This window comes from Mastigoproctus giganteus, chromosome 8 (assembly GCF_048544385.1).
Source record: "Mastigoproctus giganteus isolate SK-2022 chromosome 8, ASM4854438v1, whole genome shotgun sequence".
In the NCBI taxonomy this organism is placed as follows: domain Eukaryota; kingdom Metazoa; phylum Arthropoda; class Arachnida; order Uropygi; family Thelyphonidae; genus Mastigoproctus; species Mastigoproctus giganteus.
The window spans coordinates 83,425,981-83,444,351 of record NC_143582.1 but is presented as its reverse complement, the minus strand read 5'-3'; the positions used below and the strand labels follow the sequence as shown (position 1 = coordinate 83,444,351).

At 36.0% G+C, this 18,371-nt stretch overlaps 1 protein-coding gene across 1 annotated transcript in view; it reads right to left on the bottom strand.

Annotated features, from left to right (window-relative positions):
• Positions 1-5,672: 5,672 nt before the first annotated feature.
• LOC150081685 (annexin B9-like) overlaps positions 5,673-18,371 on the bottom strand; it is a 208,120-nt gene continuing 195,421 nt past the window's right edge. The window contains exons 10-12 of the mRNA XM_090380286.1: positions 14,052-14,110; positions 5,816-5,938; positions 5,673-5,678 (exon numbers count right to left, since the gene is read on the bottom strand). Of these exons, the coding sequence (XP_090236412.1) occupies positions 5,673-5,678; positions 5,816-5,938; positions 14,052-14,110 (188 nt within the window). The remainder of the gene's footprint in view (positions 5,679-5,815; positions 5,939-14,051; positions 14,111-18,371) is intronic.

Sequence of the window (18,371 nt, the reverse complement as noted above, 5' to 3'; positions counted from 1 at the left end):
TCAACGAGTGTGTATTTAGTTGATGATGTTGAAGAATAAACATTCTTTAACATTTGAAAGTCGTAAATAATTTCTCTATTATAATTTGCTTAATTTTACAGGTTATGTTTTCATTTCTTTCGATAAAATCAATCATTGTTTAAACATAAACTAATTAGCTAGCTAATTTCATTGTTGATAACATAACCCCTATTTTTAACCTTATGTCTATGGGAAATAAATTCCAGCTTTACGAGCGTGCGCTAGGAACAAATTAACTTGTAAAGTCGAGAACTACCTGCAGTTTCTCGAAAATCATTCTGTTTTATTGATTTTCAGTTTGTTTTTATTGATATTCAGAATTAATTTGATATGCAGTAATACTTAATCTGAAAATGCTATTAATCAAGGGACCAAAAAATACGAACTTTGAATTAAGTTACTCTAAATTGAGTTACTCTGATTTAAGCTACTCCTTTCGCTACAGGGTTTGTCTACTTGATAGGACACTAGAAGTTGTTGTTTATTGGTTTTTAGGAGCATTAGCAACTAAGGCCATATTGCTCTGGGATATGCGGTGGTCATTCCCTGATCTTTCCGCATGCTCGGTATTTGGTGGTGACGGGCTCGAACCCCAGTCTAATCAAGAAGCGTGTGCTATGCACTGCTGCTCCTTCCCACCTGGCTACGGATGTGCCCCGACACCAGAAGTAGAATCTTGCTAATCACAGGGGTTGCAAACCCAAAAATCTCCATGATTAGCAAGCTAAAAAAGTGTGTGTGGGGGGGGGGGGGAACCAACAGAGTTAGGTTTCTCCTAATTTTACATAAAAACAAGCAGAAATTTCAAGGAATTTCTGAATGAGTTTGGTTATCTAACTGAATTAAAAAAAAACAGAACGATTTACCATATAATTTTTTTTTTCACTTTCTCAATATTTAAAAAAAAAATCCCAAGAAAACAAAAAAACACATAATACATGCAAGTAACATCCAACATAATTATTAACAACTCAGTTAATTTCTCCATTTCATAATTAACTATAAATGGTTAATTATGAAATAGACAATTAACTATTTTAGTAAAACAGTTAATTTCTCTCAAGAAAACACTTAGATTAAACAGGATAAAACAAAGTTAATAAAACTAACAAAACAATCATTTTTTACCTTTTTTTACAATGTCTATATCAGCATGGGCAACTTATAAATAGTCATTCACTCATTTTTTATTTGAAGGCAAATTTGTTTTATGGTCTATAAGCCATATATATATCAGTAAAAACCATAAGTATAACTGTGTGAGAAATTATGCAGTAACCAAGTTCTTATTAGAAATTTAAGTATTGTACCTTTTTATTTTAATAAGAATAATAGAGACTAATGATATTAATAAAGAATTTATAATTATAATATTAATAAAGATATTTATTGATTTAGTCAAATGAAAGGATAAGTTAAATGTAGTGTAATCAAAAAAGTACTCTGAATGCCATATAATGAAGTCTTAAAATAAAAGCTCTTACACCACACATAAAATGCAACGAGTTGTATTGCTGCTAAAATGCAACGAGTTGTATTTGAGAGGTGCTAAGTCCTACCTGCAACCAATCAATTTGGTATATCTTACTGCTTGGTTGCGAGCAGCACTTGGCATCTTCAAAGTACAAGAGTGTCTAAGAATTCATTAGATGATATTAGCCAGATTTTTTTTCCATAACACACAAATTGTTATATTTTTATCAGTTTTTTTTTTTTTTTTTTTGGCATGTAAGCCAGAAAAGGTTTGCCATCACTGTTCTATATCTAATATTCTCTATTAGTTGGTTTTTAGGAGCATTAGTAACTAAGGCCATATTACTCCGGGATATGCAGTGGTCATTCCCTGACCTTTCCGCATCCTCCGTATTTGGTGGTGACGGGCTCGAACCCCGGTCTAATCAAGAAGCGTGTGGTACGCACTGCTGCTCCTTCCCACCTGGCTACGGAGGTGCCCTATATCTAATAAAATGAATGGCAAAAGGATGCAAAAAAATTTTGGTGAAAGTTAACATACTAGAATGGATGATAAAAGAACCAAAGGAATTAACATCAGAGAATAAATTGTATGGTATAATTATAGTCCTTCAATAAGTATAAATTAGAATCTAACAAAGTTACTCAAGGGTTAGGCATGCTAAGGCAAACTATGTGAGCATTTTGGTTAGGTGGTAAAGAACAGTAGCAAAAAATTCTTCTTATAATGATTCTTATATGCATACCAAGTGAGAAATTTGAGTCTAATACTTTTTGCATACAAAAATGCAGCTCCATTTTTCTGCTGGAATGCAGTGCAATAGCATTCTAGACCCTTTCTTTAAATTTGATAATTAGTAAATTAATTAACGAAAGTCATACAACCCAATGGGTAAATTAGGAATGACATTAGGGAAAATAGCCTAAAAATATATAACATTAACAAGTACAAATACTAAAGAAAGCCCAAAAATTATTAATAAATAGTACTCACAAAAAGAAACACCAAAATTAGAAGATAAATTTCATTCCAATATGTTAAGAGGCATTATATCCACATAAAGAACATATGCATAAGTTGAGATTACGTTCTACCAAAAATGAAGCAAAAGGACAACTTGTACAATATTGAAATCAAGGCTTTTGCTTTCAACAAAAACTATTTTTTGTTGTCATCTGTGCACTTCATGCCATAAATGTGTTATGCATATTCTGTACGGTATGAAATATCCCTTTTACTTTCAAGAAATTCAGGAAAAATTTCACTCAGATTAAAACTGAATTTCAAAACAATGAAATATGCAAATTTATTGATAAAAAAGTACAGGTAGTGAAATTAGTCTATTTTTAATATGTCAGTTATTAATAACTTTCAGTATGATAAGAGACGTTATATCCATTGTACAAATAAACAATGAAATAAATACAACATATTTACTTACCACTTACCACTTACCATTTCTGAACTTTCTGCTCTTAAAGTTGTTAATCGTGCAATCCATATCACTCCTCAAAAGAAAGGCTACTTTATTCTTGACTGAGAATAATTCAATCCACTAAATCGTGTCCAGTCCCACCATCATCATCAGCCATTTTCAATCCACTGCAGGATGAAGGCCTCTCCAGCAACTTTCCAGTTCCTTCTGTTTTGAGAACTGGCCATCCATTTACTACCCAAAAACTCATGAATTTCATCTATCCATCTCCGCCTTTGTCTTCCAGGTTTTCTTCTAGCTCCTCTTGGGTACTATTCTGTTATTTTCTTAGTCCATCTGTCATCATGTCTTCGAGCTATGTGTCCTGCCCAAGACCATTTTAGTTCTTTAGTCTTGATAAGAATGTCCTTTACTTGAGTTTGCTGCCTAATCCATGTGTTTCTCTTCTTATCTAACAGTCTGATTCCCAATATAATTCGTTCCATTCTTCACTGTGTAGTTCTCAGCTTCTCTTCCATTCTTTTGGTGAGTGCCCAAGTTTCACTTCCATAAGTCATGCTGGGGAGTATACATTGTTCATTATTTTACGTTTCAGACAACCTGGGATATTGCTCTTCAGTATGTGACTATATTTCCTGAATGCTATCCATCCAAAATTTATTCTTCTCTTGACTTCCAGCCATTTATCCTTATTACAGCTAATAACTTGTCCCAGATAAGTATATGACTCCACCTTTTCAATTATATTCTTGATGACATTCTTGTTCATCATTACTTTTGTTTTAGCCATATTCATCTTTAGTCCAAAATCCTTACTAGCTGTGCATAACTGATTAAGATTTTCCTCTAATTCTTTGGGATCATGGCTTATGACCACAATCTCATCTGCAAATCGTAAATGGTTTAGGTACTCTCCGTTCACATTGACTCCTTTCTGCGACCAGTCTAATCTTCTGAAAGCTTCCTCAAGGGCAGCAGTAAACAGCTTCGGAGATATTGTGTCTCCTTGTCGAACTCCTTTCTCGATTTTAAATTTGCTACTGTCTTTGTCTAGTCTAATCAAGGACGTAGCACTCTCATATATTTTCTTCAAAATCATAATATATGGGGTATCTATGCCTTGTCTTTCCAGTGCCCGAAACATTGCCTTATGCTGTATGGAGTCAAATGCCTTTTCATAATCCACAAATGCCAGGCATAATGGTATTTTATATTCATTTGCTTTCTCCATTAGCTGTGATATTACGTGAAGGTGATCCATAGTTGAGAATCCTGTCCTAAAGCCAGCTTGCTCTTTCGGTTGATTCTCATCAAGTATTCTTTCTAATCTGTTAGTAATGACCCTTGTGAACAACTTGTAGATGTTGGATAACAAGCTAATTGGTCTATAATTTCCAATTTCTGATTTACCTCCTTTCTTATGCAGCAAAACTATGATTGCATTATTCCACTGCTTAGGCGTCACACCTTTTCTAATGCACTTTGTGAAGAGCCTTGCCAGTTTTTGTGTTATGTCTCTTCCTCCCAATTTTAACAACTCTACCGTAACTTCATCTTCCCCCGGGGCTTTCTGATTCTTCATTTTCTTCAATGCATGTTCTACCTCATCAGGAAGAATATCGGGTATGTCGTATGTGTTGCTACTTTGCAATCCATCTTCCCCACTGCTGGTATCATTCCCTCGCTCCTTGTATAATTCTCTATAGTAGTCTTCCGCTATTTGAATTATGCCTTCTCTGCTGTTTATAAGTACACCATCGCTATTCTTCAGTTTCAGTATCATTTGTCTTTCTGTATTACTGCTCATGGCTGCTGATTTAAATCCTTTGTTTTCCCTTAATGCTTGTTCTACTTTTCTTGTGTTAAATCTTCTTATGTCCTCTCAGTGTTTTTCTCGCTCTTCATTTGTCGTCTTCGGTTCATCATGACAAGTGTTTCTTGACTAATTTTTTCTTCTTTGGATTTCTGTTTCCCTATAGCTTTCTTGGGCTTTATCACTTTCAGAAAGTTGTAATATTCCTCGTCGATATCTTGGTCCTCAGCAGTCTGCAGAAGCTCAAACTTGTTTTTAAGTTCCAGTACATACTGCTTTTTCTCCTCCTCCAGTCCCACAGTACCTCCCAAATAAGTTTTAATTTTAAAAGAAAAATTATGGTTTAAAAAAAATTCCTAATGATTTAACAAATTCAGAAGTGCATTTTTGAAAATGCACTTATGAATCTGCTAAATAATTAAAAAAATTTTATGGTACAAATCAGGAAAAATTGGAGTGTGTAAAATTTTCAATGAGAAGCAGATAAGCTATTTCCTTCACTGGTAAACATTTAAAAATGTCATTTTTCAAGCAAAACTGAAAAGAGAGACAAGCTGAGCTGTCAATTGGAATGTTACACCTCCACTACTTTCACTAGTTGTTTTGCATCGTTTTTCTAATTCACCATTTGGATCCTCATCAAGTCTTTGTGGTTGCAGAATACGTAATACATCTGCAACTTCATTTACACTTTCATATGTTGCAATAAAGTCTTAAATAACAATATCAAGGCATTTAAGGCATTTATTAAAGACATTACTTCTGAATAATACTTCAGCATTCAAAGCCCTTCTCATCATCACACACAATAAGAGCTTTTTCAGAGAACTAGATATTTATAAATCCTGATTCATTCACCCCACATTATATAGCAAGTAAGTACCAAATATTCTGAAAAATCAGACTGACTGGATTTAAAAATAAGTGTATTAAAACTAAAAATAAAATAAAACTAAATAAACTTAAATTGAATTAAAATAAAAAAAGGCATTCCTAGTTTTCTAGCCACATTCCAGAAATAAATAAATTAGTTAATCAAAACAATTTTACAAAATCCTAAATTGTGACTTACTGAAATTGCCTGCTGTAAGCTTTTTCCATATAATCTTTGGTACTCATTTTTGATTGGCACCAAATCTATCTCACTGCGAGAAACAATAACCCGAACTAGGGTTCTATCATCTGTTCCTGCTCCCTATAAGTAATGTACCGAAATCAGTAATACAGCTACAAAATATACATGTGGTGTAAATTATATATGTATAAACTGATATCACATACAGGTAATTTTATATTATTATTATTTAATTAATAAGCTAAACACCAAAGTAAACTGGGCTTCAGTATTAAGTTATCTACATTTTAACACTTTTAGAATAAGAAAACTGACTTTTCCTGCACAGAACTTTTCTTATTCTCACATTAATGGGGGAAGGAATAAGTTTTCCACTGAGTGTAAAAAAAGCAGTAACAAAATCTAAAGTTAATAATTGTAAAACTTAGCCCAAATTCAAAAATTTCAGCACAGTTAGGCCAAAAAAGAAGTTTAAATGACATATCTATTAAAATTAAAAATGAGAGAGAGCTGTAATCAGCAACCTCCCCGCTCCAGGTTGGTATACGTGGATGCCAAACTAGAGAGGAACTGCTGATTAACAACTTTGATCCTTAAAACCTTTGATTCTTTGAACAGAATCAAAGATGTTAGGGAGTTTTTATAGACAGCAACCTAAAATTTGGAAACATATACTATAGTAGAAAGGATATGGAAAGGAATATAGGGAAAAAAATACAGCAGAAGCAAAAAAGAAAAATATTATTTTTGGATGCAAGGAGTACTCTGGATGCAATATGGTTATGTCAAGAATAGTTCAGAGGTTAATGTTATTACAATTAGACTAATTTACTTTAACCAGAATATCAGATATATTGGGTATTAATGTAAAAATACTTTATTTATTTTTTCATGAAAGAAGATGGTAAAGTTTTCAAAATATATTGTGAGAACAGTATCTTTGTGTGAAGGTGTTGACTATGAAGAATAAATAACACTTCATTGCACAGATTATGGTTTTATTAAAACCACATGCATTGCTCCCTCAACCCCACCTCCAATGGTTCTTAAATGGACTTGAAGTAATATACATATTTATGTTAATTTTACACAGCAAAAATAAAAAAGACAATTAAATAACAGACATAAAACACATTCATAATATGTGAATTAAGTATCTTAAGCTAGTAGGTGGTACTAATTTAAATATGGGATCTTCTGGAAAATGGAGATTTACCACAAGAGAAGATTTACTCTCCTGATTATTTCATATTTAAAGAGGAGGATACCTGTTGGAGAAATGTCAATCTGTTATTCTAAGTTTTTTCAGTTCATGCTTGATAGTTGCAATATATAAAATTAGTGGTTTTGTATAAATTTTTAGACAATCAGAATCTGATGTAGAAATATAGATTTTTTTTTATATATGTAAATTATATTATAAATGTTTGTTGCAAAACAAGCTGTTTTATACATTTTTATTAGTCTCACTCTATAAATTTTTAATAATTTTTTTTGATGTGAAACATCCTTGGGGGCACCTACAACCGAGTAAATCTGATCGGTCATGAAAAATGTGTTACAGAAGTGACGTCATCTGTGACTTCTGCCAGAGACACTTCCCACGCTCCCACCACTAATCTGTGCCGACCCACTAGTAGTGTGATTAGAGTATGATGCATTTTTTGTGATGGTACAATACCTCGAGTTCTAGTGAACCAATTTAGAAATTCAAATGCTATTCGTTTGAATTTTGTCAAACTGCATTAGAAAGACACAATAAAAAAAAAAAAAATAAAAAAAAACGCTTGTGTACCTTGTACGCACGGAAGATGTTTTATTTTATATGAAGAGGTTATTTTACGAGAAGAGGTTAGTGAAATCCAAGCCAATAGCCTAATTATCTAGTTGATTGTAGCTATTTGTCGAATAGTATGATTGCAACAATACAAATATTTGTCAACAATTTCTTTTCTTTTTTTCATCACATTCCATTGTTAGGTGCTACTATAGAAGTTTTCACATTAATAATTTTGGAAAAGGTGTTCGATGATGCCGAAGTCACGTGCAGATCGTTCTCGAGAGTATCGAGCAAGAATGAAAGTGACAAGACCTAAGAAAATAAAGATGAAGGTAACAATGAGTATGCAAGAATGAAAAAGACTATCGAGATTGCTTAAAAGACAAACAGAAAATCAAGCATTGGATTTAGCAGTGCCTTCAACCAGCAATGCTGCTGTTCTATCTAACAATGATGTACCCAACATGAGTATTAATTATATATAATGGGACATTTCTCCAACTGAAAAACAAATGAGTTTAAATGATCAAGCTCCTTTACCTTACGTTGACTACTATTTACATAAGAATGCACATTGAGAGCTTGAAAGGAGATTTATGAAAAATGATTTCTGCTCTTTATGCTACATTTGGAACCGTAATGGTTCGAAAACAACACAAAGAAACCAGCTGCTAAAGATACACCATTGATACGCACTATATTTCCTGACATTGATGTCAACAGGATCCTTGTGTGTAACAACTGCAGGGATCACTTAAGAACACCATTCCAGTGTTATCTAAGTCGAACGCCTTTGTCTACCCAGAAATTCCATTGCACTTACCATTGCATTTCTCCTCGCTTACCATTCCTGCAGATAAGCTGTCTGAGACACACATATGGACAATACAGCATTATGGGCCAAATGATTAATGTGCCTGTTTCAGTCAACACAATGGTCCAATGCTTGCAAGGGAGATTGACAATGATCATGGTATAAACATGCATATAAAACACAGAAAAATACACAAGTCGAGCTATCTGATCAATTTGGTAAGAAAGAAAGTGGTAAAAGGGTGGCTTCGGTATTTGGTCGACACACCTCTCTATCAATTATATTAAATCATGATAGATTGGTCATTCAATCCACTTAACACTGCCTCGATAGTATCAGCAAATATTCTTGCACCCTTTCTATTTAAGTATATCCCATATTTGTAGAAGCAGTCACTCCTGTTAACAAAAGCATACCACAATGACTGAGAAAAATTCCATCCCATGAAGCTTTGCACAAGCTCTCCAGAGCCAAACTGATTGACAAGACTATCATCATATACTCCCTCCTATTGTATCTGGGCATAATTGCAGACACTTAAATTTAATCTTAACTCAAAATTTAATCTTTACTTTATTTCAACATTGTCCTGTACTTGTTAAGTCAGCAGATCTCCTAATCTTAATGTCATTATTGCCAATGTGAACAACAATATCATCTTTTGTGCCCTTAAAAGATATCTGTTCTACGTCATTAGCTTTTGCCACTGTTAGAAATACCTTGGTCCTATTCAACTATCTTATTGTACAATATATTTTCCTGACTACAAAGCCACCGACAACAACTAGCTCCTGTGGGACCAGCATTCTGCCTTGGTGGTTACCGCTATGTTGCCTAATGATCAAGTGTAAGATCTGGTGTTGATGTGGGCAGCTGAGAACTTGATGAGCCATCCAATTTAATTCCTTTGAGGGCATCCACCCTGTTCTTCAAGCTGTCATAAAGGCTCATAACAACACTGAGTTGGCACCTAATATTCTCACATTCCTTACATTAAGCACACACAAAGACCTCCCCCTTGGTAATATCACGTCCCATTCCTGATAATTTTGCAAACGTCAAACAAGCCAAACATCTCATAAGGCGATGATTTTGAGGACAGCTCATAGCACTCTCACTAGCTTGAGCCCTTTGCTTTGCTGCTCTGGTCTGAGGCATGATTTTGCTCAAATTCAGTATTCAGTTAAAAATACTACATTAAACAAATATATCTAATGCAATAATAACACTATGCACTGGTTATGCTATGAAGTTTATGTTATTAATTATATATAATTAAAATTCGAATCTTATCGATACACCAGCTACAGAGTAATAATACTACCATGCTACCAAGTTTGCATTATATGTATTAGGCTATACCATCATGCTTGAAAGTTATAAGTTAATTATATAGCAAATTATCCAACTAGTGCTAACCTAAGTGATTTGAATTTTAGAGCCAGTTTGAATTTTAGAACCACTATTAAAAAATTTGAATTCCCCTACCACTCTATAACTATAACAATGGCAGCAAGATGCGAACGATACAAAACTTCTACATATATTAAGTAATAACCTACAAAACTACTAGTTAAATTAAAAATAAAATAACGAGTGTGCCTAGGACTATAAAACTACTTACAGAGTATGATTTAATATCACAATTAGATCAATAAAAGCAAAATTCCTGAAAAATTTATCCATCTAAAACTTATCAGAGCTGAATGACATGTATGATAATATAATGATATATTACAATATAACATAATATAAAAAAATACATAAATAAATATATAAAAAATAAAATATTAGACAGTGGCAGACAAAAAAACTGCACCATTTGTGAATTTTGAAAATAACGTGTTTTGTGCTGCGTTGTGGGTTGCAGAAATGTCCTAAATGCATTTGTTATATGAGATATACACTGAGCGATTGATGAATTATGACCACCCCTATTAAAATTAAATGCAACCCGTTGACCACGTGAGATACGAGAGTGCGGAGTTAGTCGACCTATGTAGCATAGATAAGGCGTATGGTTCAGTAGGTAGTAAAATTCCGAGTGTGATGGGTAAAAGGAAGGATTTGTCGGACTTTGATAAAGGACAGATTGTGGGTGCTCAACGAGCTGGTGCCTCGATTTGCCAAATGGCTGAACTGGTGGGGTGTTCGAGAGCTGCCGTAGTTAAAGTGCATCAGGACTGGCGTCAAAATGGTCAAACAACGACCTGATGGCAAAACTGCAAAGGTCAGTGAAAGGTTGATGTTAGAAGTGAGCGCTGGGTCCGACGACTTGTACAGGCGCAGCACTGTTGAAGAGCTGACTACCCAATACAACATGGGCCAACCAGGAACAATATCTGGCATGACCATGGGTTGCACGTATGGGCTATACCAGCAAACGATCCCTACGGCATCCTCTCCTAACCAAGGTTCATTGGCATAAAAGACTTGCCTGGTGCAAAGAGCATGCAATTGGACGTTAGAAGACTGGAAGGTGTGCTGGTAGGATGAGTCATGTTATTTACTCCACACAGTGGATGGTTATGTACAGATTTGGAGTCAACAACATGAGGCTCTTGATCCATCATGCCTGGTATCAAAAGTGCATGCCAGTGGAGGCAGTTGTATGGTATGGGTCATGTTTCACTGGCAGGAACTTGGACCCCTGGTGCATGTGGAACAACGTATCACTGGTCTCTGCTATCATCAACTGCATGCTGATTGTGCACACCCCCACTATGTTACAATTTTTCCCGAATGGCAACGGTGTCTTCCAAGATGACAATGCGCCGAGGCATCGGGCACTTGTGCAGGTTTGAGAAACACAGTTCCAACTTCCAGCATATCAATTGGCCTCCAAACTCCACCGATATCAATCCCGTAGAGCACTTGTGGAACACTATGGAAAGGCATATCAGGAATCTGGATACACCAATCACCTCCATACCTGCATTGCCGACTGCATTACACACAGCTTGGTTGGCCATACCTCCCGAATGCTTCCGACATCTTGTTGAATGAATGCCACGTCGGATAGCTGCTGTACTGAGGACAAAAGGAGGACCTACGAAGTATTAGGAAAGGTGGTCATAATTCAGTGATCACTCAGTGTATATCTCTGTGAATGAAATCCAATAAAAAGACTCCATCTGATATACCTAATTGTCATAAATAAAATATCTTCCCAAAGGATAAAATGTGCAATTAATGGAAATATGAGAAATCATGCAAATGGCAATCATGACATTTTTTCCCGAATGGCAACGGTGTCTTCCAAGATGACAATGCGCCGAGGCATCGGGCACTTGTGCAGGTTTGAGAAACACAGTTCCAACTTCCAGCATATCGATTGGCCTCCAAACTCCACCGATATCAATCCCATAGAGCACTTGTGGAACACTATGGAAAGGCATATCAGGAATCTGGATACACCAATCACCTCCATACCTGCATTGCCAACTGCATTACACACAGCTTGGTTGGCCATACCTCCCGAATGCTTCCGACATCTTGTTGAATGAATGCCACGTCGGATAGCTGCTGTACTGAGGACAAAAGGAGGACCTACGAAGTATTAGGAAAGGTGGTCATAATTCAGTGATCACTCAGTGTATATCTCTGTGAATGAAATCCAATAAAAAGACTCCATCTGATATACCTAATTGTCATAAATAAAATATCTTCCCAAAGGATAAAATGTGCAATTAATGGAAATATGAGAAATCATGCAAATGGCAATCATGACAAATAAACATGCATTTTATTGTCTCCTCTTCTCAATACAAACTGAAATGACAAGTTAAATTAAATGACAAGTTAAGTTAAGTTAAGTTACTGAAATGACAAGTTAAGTTACTGTAAATCAGGAAATTAAGTCCTCAATATTTTGTTGTTCCTCTTCAAGCTGTAATTCCAGCCTTTCAATGATCTGGCACAGAGTTAATCAACTTCAGGATATGTGGTTGCCCAATTTCATGATACCACACCCTTACAATGCTCTCCTGCAGCTGAATCTTACTTTTTGGTTTCTTCTGAGCAATTTTAGACAACATTATGTACCAGCAATTTTCAATAGGGTTCAAATCTGGACTGTTGCTGGTGTGGTGCAACACTAATTCTAGCATTTCTGAGGTATGATTGAACCTTAAGGGAGAAAAACGAGGGAAAACATTGGTGTAGGTATGTTTTAAGCCTTGTGAGACGAGAAGACAAACTCATCATTACATCTAAATAGCATAAAACTTACCAATTTTGCTGTGTGGCAAGGTGCTGAGTCCTGATGTAAAATGCATTTTTTGATGTCTGTGTGGTGATCCCTAATAACGGGTTTCAGGCATTCCTCCAAGGTAGCAGTGTAAATTTCTGTATTCACCGTTCCATTAATAAACTTAATTCGCCCCACCCCTTTGCTTGTTATGCATCCCCAGACCATTTGACTGGTGGAGAACTTTACAGGTGGCGTTGTGTAGTCAGGATGGTATGCCTCAGATTTTCATCTTCTGACATATCACTTCCTATATGAGCCATGCAGGTTGAATATCGATTCGTCAGAAAAGATGTCGTGTCCCATTGCTCTTTTCTCCACGAAACATGCATTTTAGCCCAAGCAAGTTGCTTCTTCCTCATTTGTTGGGTCAACAAAGGCTTCTTCTTGGGGTGATAGACATGCAGACCATATTCCGAAAGCCGTCTTTGGATAGTTCGTGCACTTGTTTCAACACCAGAGTCCATCTCAAAGTTCAGTTTTAGATCAGGAGCACTAGCATGCCGATTATGAAGGCATAGCGGTTCATAATATTGATCTTGGGAAGGCGTAGTCACTCTCTTACGGCCTGATCCAGGTCTCCTCTTCTCAATACTGTATTTATAGAAACACATGATGTAATACCTTTCAATTACTGTCTGATGCAATAGAAGCATCATCTTTACAGTCAGTGTTATGCAGTCAGGATGGTATGCCTCCGATTTTTGTCTTCTGACGTATCACTTCCCATCCGAGCCATGCAGGTTGAATTTCGATTGACTACCCAATACAATGTAATGGAATTTATGGAGTCCCATTGCTCTTTTGTCCATGAAACATGCGTTTTAGCCCAAGCAAGTCACTTGTTTCTCATTTGTTAGGTCAACAAAGGCTTCTTTTGGTAGTTTGTGCACTTGTTTCAACACCAGAGGCCACCTCAAAGTCCAGTTTTAGATCAGGAGCACTAGCATGGCTATTATGAAGGCATAGCCATTTCAAATATCGATATCTTGGGAAGGCGTAGTCACTCTCTTACGGCCTGATCCAGGTCTTCTCTTCTCAATACTGTATTTATAGAAACACCTGATGCAATACCTTGCAATTACTGTCTGATGCAATAGAAGTGTCATCTGATGCAATACCTTTGATTTGCGACAAACAAAATGACTGTAATCAAACAATATCTTATATGTTTCACTACAAATGTTACTCTTTTATGGTGATGCAGTTTTTTGTATTGTACGGTGGTGATATTCCGCCAGTACAATATAAAGATATATGACAATAAAACATTTAAACACAAATTACTTTTTTGACTATTCAAAACAATAATATTTCATCATTTAACAAACTTGTTTTCTCTTCACTGGTCACTAAATTAAAAAATATGTATAATTATTCTGAGAATTACCCTCATGGCCTTGTATAACCTTTCCGCAAAATATGCCGAGCGGTTCTCAACACAGCGAGCTGTTGAAATAAAAATATAAAGAATTAAAAAAATAAAGTGAGTAATTTCATATAAACAAAGTAAATAAAAGAGAATCTTCGTTTATAATAGATGGCACCATTGTTTCATGTTGGCAGCCTTGCACTTAGGCTCTCATATTTTTTATAACTTATGTGTAATATTTTGTCATATTTCCAACCCTGCAGACTTGTTTGCTTGGTTACATTTGAAATATGTGATGTTTTCTTTGCCTTTTCGTGATGTTATCATACGTAAGACAGTTCTTGCCTAACTGTCAGCCTACCAGCAAAGGCTGCTATTGCTGTTGCTCACCATGTTAACTTTCCTGTGAAAGAAAAATCCCGTAAACTACAGAGGTACAAGAACAGGTTTCAGAAGGAGGAGGAAGAAGAGGCTGCCACCATCCACTAAAATGTTCTCTGATGTCAGTTCCTGACTCTAGTCCTTTTTCAGTTCCAGCGACATCTTGTTTAGTGGGATCATCTGACTTCAACCATGTGGATGTTGTACACCAAGTGGTTGAGGTTGTACAACATCCACAATATCACCTGCTCCTGTTGCCAACGTTATGATGATAATAGGAGCAGGCACATTTTTGTCAAAATATTTGTAGTTAGAAGAATAAACTGTCAGATTTTGAAACTTTCTTCTAGCTTCTGTTGCCTTACTAAACCTGGCTAAGTAAAAAAACTTCAGACATTATTTTTCTCAAGTAATATTAGATAAATTTTATGTAAATAACAGCACAGTTAAAAAAAAGGGGGGGGGGCAGGTTATGGTATTAATAAAAGAGAGCTTTGTTGTATTGATATTTTTATGCTCTTAATCCTCCATTTTTGAAACCCCACTAATATAAATCCACCACACACTTTTTTGGCTTAAATGTTCCCCCTAGCTCAGAACAGGTCTTTACAGATTTCGTAGTCTTGCTTATTAACATCTTAATTTCAAAACTAGCACTACTATTTTCAATGACTTTAATCTTCCTTTTCCTTCCTATAATGTATTACATTCATAAGTGCTCCAGTATTTTAACGCTCTTAATTAATTCCAATTGTTAACTTTCCTACCAAACTCGACCAGACTCCTGATCTGTTATTCACAAATATAACCAACTTCTCCTTCTGTACCTGGGAGATCACATCAATTTGTTGCATGACAATTCATTATAAGACAATTCGGTATATCACACAGATCAGAAATTAAATACTCTGGCAACCTAGAAATGAGGAATGCAAAAATTGAGAAAAAGAAAATAATACATTTTTTATCATTTTCTTTTATTTCAGTTTTCTTTATCTTCTTTTTTTTTTTTTTTTTTTTCTTTTATTCTTTTCCTCCAACACTATTATGTCCCCCAACTCTTTTCCAATAAAAACTTCCAGAAGTGTAAAACATACCTCTGGAAGTTTGGAAGTACACAGAGCTCAGAAGATGTCCACAAGGGTTAACCTCAGCCAGAGACTTATCTACACCCAGCTTATGGTAGTGGTAGTGAATGAATAACGAGAGATTGCACCAGAGCCCATTTCTTGCCACTGGAGCCCTGGTGGGACCCTCCGTTACCCTTCTACTACCTACAAACTAAAACCGATGAAATACCACCTCAGATTCTGTCTGACAATGAGGACAAAAGGTTTGGACCTACCTCAAGAAAATGAAACAGAATTAAAACCAGATCAAAGACTGCATCCCCAATATACATGGACAAAGAAAGAAATAGACCAAGAAAATGAAGAAACCACAGAGGGCACAAAAAAGAAAGAACACACCAGGCAGAAAGAACACGCTCTATCCTGGATAAGGTGATATCTGTTATATTACAGTTAGAAGAATTAATGGCTAACAAAATGGTTAGGATAACTGCTACAGACTGCAGAAGTATCACAGAATGCTGGACTGAAATTGAGTGTACAGTAGGGTGACCAGACGTCCCATTTTTAATTGGATTGTCCCCTTTTTCAGCCATTGATCCCGATGTCCTGAGAAAATGTAAACAGGATGCCAAATGTCCTGTTTTTTTTTTTAAACAACGCTTCAAATTTCTCTTATTTTTCCTCTTTTTCATAAACTCTAACCTAACTATGCAATTTTTTGCAAATTAATAGAGGCTTACCCTGTTTCTAATAGATGCCACTATAATGTAGGAGATCTGCAGATTTACTAAGCAAGTACAGGTCAATGCTGAAAAAAAAGTTGCGAGTTAGGGTAAATTTTGAAAGTGTCTGCAATCCTGCAGAGACACGATAGGAGGGAGTATATGATGAGAGTCTTGTCAATCAAGTCGGCCATGGAAAGATTGTGCAGGGCTCGTAGGGGTAGAATTTTTCTCAGCTTGGTCTGTGCTCGTTAACAGGAGAGACTGCTTCTACAGGGATGGGAGACACTTAAATAGAAAGGGTGCAAGAATGTTTTCTGATGCTATCAGGCAATATTAGGTGAGTAGGAAAACTGCTAGCTTGGGGGACTTCACAGACTAACAGGTTAACAGTAGTGCAGGCAGAGGTGTAAATGATTCTTGCATTGCTTCTATTGGAATAAGCAGCAGCCCAGAAAGCCAGTTGCAAAGGATTTCAAGAACTGCTGGGATTCATGAAACTAAATACATGGGCTGTGTTAGGGTAATTAAGAGTAAGAACAAGTGCGCATGTATACTTCCATGTACACCAATGCTAGGTGCATAATAAACAAATTTGATGAATTCGAAGTGATAGTTAAGACATTCAAGGTGGATATAGTTGGGATATCAGACACTTGGTGCCACTCAGATATAAGGGATGCAGAATTAAAATTTGGTACAATGTGTACAGAAAGGATAAACAGGATAGGAAGGGAAGAGGGGTTATGCTATTAGTTAAGAAACACATAAAATCTAAGGAAGTGCATCCAGTTGACATAGATGGACAGTGCAATGTTGAGTTAGTTTGGTGTGACATAAGCACTGGGAAAGTAAAACTGAGGGTAGATGTTTGTTATAAGCCTAATGATTCTGATGAGTACAATGGACAATTACACAGAGAAATAGTGTGGGCCAGTAAATCAGAGTATCTTATAATGGGAGATTTTAACTTACCAGATATAGAATTGTGGGTTGATCACTCGCACATTAAGCAAGGCTTTTGTGGATTTACTGGATTATTGTTTTCTGCAGCAGCATGTTGGAGAGGCAACAAGAGGGAGTAACACTCCTGATCTGATTATCAGCAGTGATTATTCAAGCATTAAGAATTTACAGAAAAAGGAACCACTAGGTAGCAGTGACCACAATGTACTGATGTGGGATTTACTTAAAGATGTAACTATCATCAGGGGTAAAAGGAAGGGTTTTTGTATCTGAAAAGGCGACTACAGAGGTCTCAGAAATTTTTTAGGTTCTATACAGTGGGACCAACTGATGATGTTACCAACAGCAAATTTTAAATGGGAAGCATTCAAGGAAGACACCTTGGAAGCTATTAGGCTTTTTTTTCCAACTAAGAAATACGACTCTAGGTTCAGGCCCAAATGGATGTCAAATGCACTAATGAGACTCGTGGCAGAGAAGAAAAATGCATGGGATGCACATAAATTGTCAAGTGCCACAGAAGCCTATGGCAGATACAAGCTAGTCTGTAAACAAGTCACAAAGGAGGTTAGGCAGATTATGAAAAATCTTTGGCAAAGGATGCAAAAAAACAGCAAAGACTTCTTTACTTATATAAACTCTAAAAGGAAGGGAATGAATCAGATTGGTCCACTTGATATCAATGGTTTGACTGGACATGATCATTCTCAGATAGCTGCCGAACTAAATGAGTATTCTGCATCTACATTTACACATGAAGAGTTATTCAAGGAAGAGAGGGCCAGATGTTTATCAAACTCTAAAAGGCAGTTAAATGATTCTGTAATAACTGAGAGCAAAGTGGAGGAGAAATTGTTGAAGTTAAACATAAGAAAGACACCTGGGGTGGATCGGATCTATCCACTTATATTAAAGGAGGCAGCAAAGGAAGTAAGCAAACCCTTAGCAATAATTACGAGAGCATCTTTGAACTTGGAGGAAGTCCCCACGAACTAGAGATGTGCAAATGTATCTCCAATTCACAAAGGGGGATCAAAGGGTCACATAATTACAGAGCTATCAGTTTGACTTCTGTTCCAGGGAAAATAATGGAGTCACTGGAGGATCATTTAGACAAAACTACAGCAATAATTCAGATACAGCATGGTTTGGCAAGGGGAAGTCTTGTCTGACCAATTTGATTGGATACTATGATG